Source organism: Centropristis striata, chromosome 3 (assembly GCF_030273125.1).
Source record: "Centropristis striata isolate RG_2023a ecotype Rhode Island chromosome 3, C.striata_1.0, whole genome shotgun sequence".
In the NCBI taxonomy this organism is placed as follows: Eukaryota; Metazoa; Chordata; class Actinopteri; order Perciformes; family Serranidae; genus Centropristis; species Centropristis striata.
Window position 1 is genome coordinate 12332652 of NC_081519.1, and position 8445 is coordinate 12341096.

At 39.0% G+C, this 8445-nt stretch overlaps 1 protein-coding gene across 1 annotated transcript; it reads left to right on the forward strand.

Moving 5' to 3' along the window:
* The first annotated feature begins 1488 nt into the window (after nt 1–1488).
* Nucleotides 1489–5538, forward strand: LOC131962518 (zinc finger protein 497-like). The gene is made up of 2 exons (XM_059327509.1): nt 1489–1754; nt 2938–5538. The coding sequence occupies exons 1-2, from the start codon at nt 1574–1576 to the stop codon at nt 3855–3857; spliced, it is 1101 nt and encodes a 366-aa protein (XP_059183492.1). The 5' UTR covers nt 1489–1573; the 3' UTR covers nt 3858–5538.
* Nucleotides 5539–8445: the final 2907 nt, after the last annotated feature.

The following is an 8445-nucleotide window of genomic DNA, read 5'->3' on the forward strand; positions in this document are numbered from 1 at the left end:
AGAAAGAATTTACAAATTACAAAGAAGTCGAGCCTAACTACTTATATATTTATTTTCTCATTCATTTTTTCCAGCGCCAATAAAAAAATGGAACACTGTGTAAAACGTAAATGTACACAACACAATACATCAAATTCATGATTACCATATTTTTATTTGATTTCTCACTTTCTCCCATCACATCATGGTATAGCTTTCAATGGCTTTATTTCTTGTCAGAAATTTCACTTCACAGATTTGGCAGTTGTTTATGATTTTTTTTATGATTTGATAATGCACTTCTTTTGAAAATGTAACTGTTATTTTGCTGTCAAAGACAATGACAATAAAAAAATCAGTCTTGAATGCTTGCATACTCCAATATTGTTCTCCATGAGTCTATGATGCAGTAGTGTAATCCACACAGAATATACATGTATCTAGATCCCACTCGTTTATATTTGGGACATCAGATGGAAATTTTCCACACAAAGATGCAGAATGTTTTGTTTGGGCTTCATGCAATAATGTCAAAGCTGGATGGCGTTGGATGGTTGCATTAGGATGAGAACTTCAACAATGAGAACCATCTGTTAAGGTTATTATTTTAAGGTACATAAGTTGTCTAACTTTTCTTTCAACTGCTGAGCAAGATGTCAAACAATAAATATATGAAGTAAATAATACCAGAACAGTATTTTATAATTCAGATATTGGGGACTGGCACAGGAGTCTACTAAAAATCTGGAAGACTTATATGAGTATGTGAGTTTACTTTTTTATGTGTTCTATCTATTTGATATGTATGATGGCTTCATTTAAATTTGTATGGTACGGAAATCTAATTGAAGAGGTTGTCAGGAAACAGTAAGGAAAGCTTTTACATTTTTGTGTGCATTCCTGATTTCCAGGGTTGTGTATATAAAGTAAGTATATGGATTTTAGATTTTATTTACAATGTCAAGGATTGCTTGAGTACAATTTGGATTATATATTTACAATTTGACAGTTTTAAAGGTTTCCAGGTTTGTTTATGGTGACTTCACTAATACTTGTTTTGGGTTTTTTTCATGATAATTTCTGGAAAATAGTTTCTTGTTCGATTTTATTTCCATGTAAATGGAAGATGAACATTTTGATTTAGTATTCATCTTGTGTTACAAAGTCAACGCAGCCTCTAATTAAAAAACAGCAGCAACAAAAATGTAAACAAATAGTAGTGTGCATACTGCGCCTGGGTAATTTGAATAGGCCAACTGTTCATTCGGAAAGATTTGCATATCTTCCATTTGGACTTTCACAACATTTGTGTATCTAGTTTCTCCTTTCACGGTGCGAGAAGCAGGTGTTGCACGATATTATGTGGCCTTGTTAGTGGTGTTACCTCATCTAACCCCAAACAGTTATCTTTGCAACCCCGAAATATAACTTAACATCTCCGGGCTCACAGGAAATCTTGGGGAGTGATGTAGAAGAAGAAGAAGAAGAAGAAGAAGAAGAAGAAGAAGACATAACTCCGGGTCACGTGATTGGGTCGAGCATCTTTTTTTGGTCCATTTTGGATGATAGCAGGAGCTCCGTGTAACCCAAGAAAATGACCAAGCTGCAGTTTTTAAACGTCTTTTTGACTGAGCGTCTCATGCTTGCTGCGCAGGAGATCTACAAATCTGTCGAGGACACGATTTTGGAGTACCAGGAGGAGATAGCGATCAGGGAGCGGGAGAACGACCATTTGAGACGCAGGCTGCGAGACGCTGGGATTGAAATATGGCCAGGTTAGCTCCGCTAAAAGCTAACGGTGCAGCTGCGCCCCTTTATGCTCCATCTGCCGAGCCTGTGGGTGGCAGTGGGTGGTGAAATAGAAATGACTCCTTGCAGTACTAATGTAACAGCACAACAGATAGTCTCAGAATATTGTTGCCTCACTTCCAAACAAGTTAACTTTAGCCGTTAGCGTGCTAATTGACTTTAGCTGCTGTTGTGGTGGAGCGGCTACCGCGTTAGCAACCTTTGTTCGTTAGCCAACAAGCTAGGTTAGCCGACTAGCCTACATACTAGCATCAGCTATAAAAGCTGTTAAGTGTGCACTTTGACGTAATCAGTGTACTAATTAACGAGTTATCGGACAGTTAAAGTGAACATTGACAAAACGACTTGACACTTGTTGTGTCGTCATGTTTGTTTATGTTTACTCCACTTTGCAGAGTAGAGACATGACTGAAACTGCTTCAAAGTGTTACTATGTGCCATTGTTTATTATGAGTGTAAATAACGCCATGCTCTCTTAGTTTCCATCCATTTGGGGAGATTTTTATTACGTACATTTTCACTCAGATCAGTCGTTTTTCCTGTTGGCAGTGTTAGTTATGGCATACAACACTTGAAGATCAAGAGGGTAAATACTCATTTAGGCCTCACATGCAGTGTTATTGACTATTTTACATATCAGGATTTTCTGTACTGTTGTAAAGCAGAGTTAAATGCATTAGAGTCCATTGCCTAGGCCATTATTGTGTAACTAAATACATCATGAAACAAAAAGTTGTCAAGATTTTGTTGAAAACACTGGCACTGTTTTGTATGATGACCAGCTCTGTTAGAATTTACATATGTTATGTTTCTCTGCAGTGATGCACAACAGCTCTATTAGAATTTTCTGTGAGTTTCATTTTACAAGGTAGTGAGTTCAGCAACACTGCAGTTACTTTTTCCACCTGCTCTGGTGGCTTTGTCGTAGCTTTACACTCCTCTCTCTTTGGGTTTAGCCACAACTAAGTTGAGAAGTCAATTTTGACATCTAAACACAATCATCACTACTTTATAAGTCTCATAAATTCTGTGAACTGCAAGTGCCATATGTAGCTAAACAAGTGTTGCACTAGGCCATAGACTCAGTTGTGTTTGCAGCATTTAAGTTCATATTTTAATCTGAGCCTCTTCCTCCTGTTGTATTCTCAGATCGTCCGTCCATGGCGCTGTTAGATGAGGAGGATGGTGAACATCCACGGCGTGAGTGGAGTCCCAGCATGGGGCATGAGGAGCGCATCCCTATTCAGATTAAGGATAAAAGAGATCTCCGGGCCAATCAAGGAGATGATCAGCTTCGCGGCCATGGCTCCTGCAGCACACCGGAGAACATGTTTACTCCCCCGCGAGTTGGCAATGAATATCCCCAGGATGGCCCCCATACCTCCAACCTCCCTCAGAGTCAAGGTGTGGAGAACAGGGAGAGGGATCCAGCATCTCGAGGCTCATCAAGGCATGTGAAGGTAGAGAGTGGAGGGGGCCACAGAGGTTCCACGTCCTCCAACAGTGGTGCCCAGCCACTCGCACCAGTCAACCCAAACTGCTCAAATGAGAATAACATTGATATTATTGGGGTGGAGAATGGAGGACAGATGGTTGGTGCTAAGGGAAATGTAACTGGAGCTAACAGAGGACAAACCTCTCACATGCGCAACCAAGCCGCCAATGCAGTGGACTGCCCGCATCAAAAATCCCCCCTACAAGGTCACATGTCTTCCTTTTGCTGCAAAGTTTGTGGTGAGGCGTTCAGTCACATTGGCCACCTGCATGTGCATGTACAAGTGCACACTCGAGAAAAACCTTACCGCTGTGGAGTATGCGGAAAATGCTGCAGCTCATCTGGCAGATTGCAGGAGCACCAGCGAAGCCACACAGGAGAAAAACCATTTCGCTGCCAGATTTGTGGAAAGGGCTTCACACAGATGGCTCACTTGAAGGTACACATGAGGATCCATACTGGGGAGAAGCCATACAGTTGCCCTGTGTGTGGCAAATGCTTCAGCCGTTCTGACAAAATCAAAAGGCATCTTCAGACCCATAGCCGTGAGGGAACATATTTCTCAGGGCAATGATGAAGGTCTTGTTGTTAAACAACCGAGTTTGTGAATCATGTTGATGAGGGATACTTTCCTATAAAAAGCTAAAATCGCTGCCATTAAAACAAGGCTTTTTATCTTCCTACTTTCCAAGAAATAGGGATTCTGCGACTCATAGAGAAAGTTTCTTATCTAACCTAACACTTCTCCAAACCATAGTCCCTCAATAGAATTTGTATTAGCCAGTTTAGTATGCCATTTACTTAATTTTGTACTTGTCACTGAGTATTTAAATCTCTAAGACACAATTTGAGTTATTAGCTAGCCTTTCTGAATTATCTAGCCTTCCTTAGTCATATAATTAGCATGATAAAGTCTTCCACACATGCCTTGAAACTGAGATGCATTAAGAAATGCAACAATGTTCAACACGGTCACAGCTTATTATGAACCAATCACTTCATATCCATCAGTTCACACTTGAGTTTAAACTCTGCAGACTTGACAACTATCATTGTGGTCATTATTTTCTGGACCTAAATTTAAGAGTCAGTGCATGAAATGATCTCCATTTTCTTAATTAACTAGAGAATTGATGGCCTGACAAATGAAGCCTGTGTGTCATCCGGCTCAGTCTAACACTGCCAGTAGTTTTTTTGTAATTGTAGCATCTAAACGATTACACAAAATTTGGGAGAACAAATTTTTCGGGAGGACAAGACTGACTTACACGGAGAAGTCTGACCTCTCACTTATCTCCATTTTAGTCTTTATTTTCTTTTTTCTTCTTAGTGCTGTTACGTTGTTGCAGAGCTAAATACTGCCATCTCACATCGTCAGTGCTTCATGTTGTCCATTGAAATATGGATCAATCTATTGTGAGACAGCTCCACTATTTTGTGAAATAATGTGATATTCTGTAAAATACCACTAGTCTTGATCTTGACCATGCATTTTGGAAGTTTGTGGTGTCTTTTTTTTTTTTTTAATGACATGCACTATGGCATCTGTCTAAGACGGTGCAGGAATTCACTCTACAACAGGGCCATACAGTATTACCTAAACCTATCTGTGCTTTTTCACTGGTCGCAGTCTGCAAAGATTTATGTTCACCTGTGTTTCCACCACAATGCCACATGTGAGGCATTTTTGGAGTGACCTCAGTTGTGGTTGGTTGTGGTGTTTGGTTTATAAAGGAATCAGGTACTTCCTCTGCCCATCTTGGACTGATCCCCAGAACAATAGACCCAACCAGTCACATTTCTCCTCTCAGGACTAATGCTGCATTCATTCATAACAAGAGGGCATACCAGAAATACTAATATCTGACTTGAAACGGTTTCTATAAAAGTCAGAAACTCAGGGTTTGTGAGTTTTCTCATGTTTTTTGTCCCTGCTGTTGCAGAAATAAAGATGACAATAACCATTAAAAACAAAAAGATAATAATTTGCTTCTGAATGTCCTGAAAGAAGATAAACTAAATGGAATAGATGCCTTCAGAGTGTGTCAGAGCTTAGTTGTTGCTCTGGGATGCAGAGCCTCCATGTGTGATGAATGCAGCATGAAAAAACTACAACACGTCCTCACAGCTGACCAGCAGCCCTTCACTCACAGTCTTCTCTGGGACACACTTTCTCCCCCCTGCACACACTCTAATGTACAGTGGTATATCATTGCGTATTAAATGTTATTTTTTAATAAAGTAGTAATTGAGTATCTACTGGAGTTGTCTTGTATTACATGAAAATAGAGTTAACTTTTAGAATCTAACATGAAATGGTGCTGTTGATGAGCTATACTCCTTTTATATATTTATAGTATAGAGGCAAACTGAATAACTTCCTGGGTGGGTCTTTCCTTACAGACTTTATTCTGGTTATCTTTGTCATTTAACAATTGTGCCTCACTTTAAAAAAAGGTTGATCGATGTTCTAAGGACAAAAATGACCTGGTCACAGAACTGCCATAAAATTGTATATTAATTTTATTTTACACTAGTTATATGCTTAAACTGACTTCGATCCTGATCATATCTACCAAATATTCATCAATTTCCACGATTGTAGTAATGCTACTGTTGATTTACATGGAAAAAACCATGAGGGCTCTAGTTGGAAAGTCTGATATCAGAATACATGGTGTTATACTGTAATTTGAGGGGAAAAAAGAAGCAAAAAATACCCCAAAAATTAAATCTAAAAATAACCCTTATGTTAAATAAAGCTCAGGTGTTAATAACATTCTTACTGCTTCTGTATTCAAGTGTCCCAGTAAGTCGCGACAGTAAGCCAGCTAGCTCACGGTCACATTTGAACTCCTAAATTAAATGTAGCCACATAACTTTTAATATTTCTTACTTAATAAATGTTTGAGGGGAATGTGACTTTTTCCCTAAGTGGCATCTTAACATGTCACAGTGGGCAAAGCACAGGTGTAAAAAGTTATTTGTCACATTGTCATGGCTTTCTGTAACACTTGAATACAACAGAAACATGCAATGCAATTTTAATTCCAAAACATTCATTCATTATCCTTAACTGCTTATCCGCACTCGGGTCGTGGTGGGCTGGAGCCGATCCCAGCTGACATTGGGGTAGAGGCGGGCTACACCCTGGACAGATCGCCAGACTATCGAAGAGCAGACACATAGAGACAGACAATCACACTCTCATTCACACCTATACGGGCAATTTAGAGTCACCATTAAACCTAAGTGCATGTTTTTGGACTGTGGGAGCAGTGGCGGTTCTACACAGGGGCCTACAGGGGCCACTGCCCCTGTGAAGAAGCCCTTGGCCCCTGTTGTGGCCCCTGTGTCAAATTAATAATAAAATTATAATAAATTTTATGATGAACGACGGAACAATTCTTACCTATTTTTTGTTCAAACAATATCTCATTGTGCACAAAAGGACCCCAAAGAAGATAATTCTCACTATACTGCACTTTCAAAATAAAAAAAGTAATTGTGCACAAAAATGAGAAATTTCATTGTGCAAAAATAATTATTGCTGGTAAGTCTCATTGTTTCAATCGGTGTATTTGTATCTTCCAAATATACTTAAATTAGATTTTTAAATGAGCTAAAATAAAGGTTTTGAATGCCTAAATATAATCTTTTGCTTAGTTTTTTAATGTGCCCCTCTGATTAAACACTGGCCCTGCTTGGCCCCCACAGTAAAATTAGTCTAGAACCGCCACTGTGTGGGAGGAAGCCGGAGTACCCGGTGAGAACCCACGCTGACACAGGGAGAACATGCAAACTCCACACTGAGGAGCCACAGGCCGGGGTTGAACTGGCGACCCTCTTGCTGTGAGGCAAGAGTGCTAACCACCTATCTTAATACTTAATCACCTATTTAATTCCAAATTGTATGATATAATAATATTTAAAGCACATTTAAATCATCTAACCCATCATGTTCAACGTTTGCTTATTTGTCATTTCCACATATATAGTAGTCAGAAATAAAGTAAAAATAACTATGTGCCCTCATAAACTACATAATTTGATGAGCAATGTTTTTAAAAAAAGATTGGTTCCTGGTAAAGGAACCACACTCTATTTGTAGTAACAGCTGTACAACACATGGTGGGGTACTTTCCATTTCAGTATTTATAATGACTGAACTTGACAATTTTTTACAAGTGTTGGATTAAATGCAAAGAGTGGCCCTTCAACTAATGAAAAGAAAGAAAAGATGAATAATGATGAATAATGAAACAACTAGAATTCATAAGATTATTTAGTCTTGTAGTAATTCCAGTTTCTCTACATTTTACAAATTTACTGGCAGCTGCCAAAGTAAATATTCCTGGTTGCATCTTTTCGTGGACCATATATTCAGCCTGGACATGGCAGGTTTTATGTTGGGAGAGAGTTCATCAGTCATAGAGGGACATACTTTATGCACCAGTTAATCTTTCATACAATATGTTTCCAATGACATCTTCGTGATATATGCCTCTTGAGATATGAAGGAATACTCCCACCGCAATGTGATATTTATCACTTTCTTAACAATGTATTCTGGTTCTGTGTCGACAACAAATGCATGTCTGCCAGCGGCTAAGAGTATTGAGATGAACTACAAACTCAAAGAGACTTAGCATTTAGACTTAGCACTTAGATCACATTTGGACACAGCCCTGCGTGCAGGCAGGGTTTAGGAAATGGTGAATGCACACGGCAGGAAGCGCTAGGAGGTCTGAGGCTATGCAGCCAGGAAACGGTCGGAGATGCAGTTGATATGCTACATTTAATTTTTCTAATACCAAATGCCAGAAGCTGCCAAACAGAAGTTATTGAGATGTACTTCACCTTCAAGGCTAATCAGTCTGACACTCCAGTGTCACGAGATCCTGATATCTACTCTATTATTGCATGATTAAATTATTCAATCACAGGCAATCAAATCAGAACCCTGTGGTGTAATTATCCATCAGAATCAGACCATGATGCGTGTAAAGTGATTCATGTTTTGATCCTTCATCTACCTTCTGTATATTAAATAAACATTATGCTCAAGACAAAAAATACAGCATTTCACCTGTTATAAAAGTCCTTATCACTATAGAAGTTTTCACACTTTCCTCAGGATTTTATTTGTAAAATATACCCCT

Bases quoted from the DNA above. Each gene is read 5' to 3' on its own strand.
- LOC131962518 (XM_059327509.1), top strand. From the start codon at position 1,574: ATGACCAAGCTGCAGTTTTTAAACGTCTTTTTGACTGAGCGTCTCATG. The intron at 1,755-2,937 runs GTTAGCTCCGCT...TTGTATTCTCAG, and splicing joins TGGGATTGAAATATGGCCAG to ATCGTCCGTCCATGGCGCTG.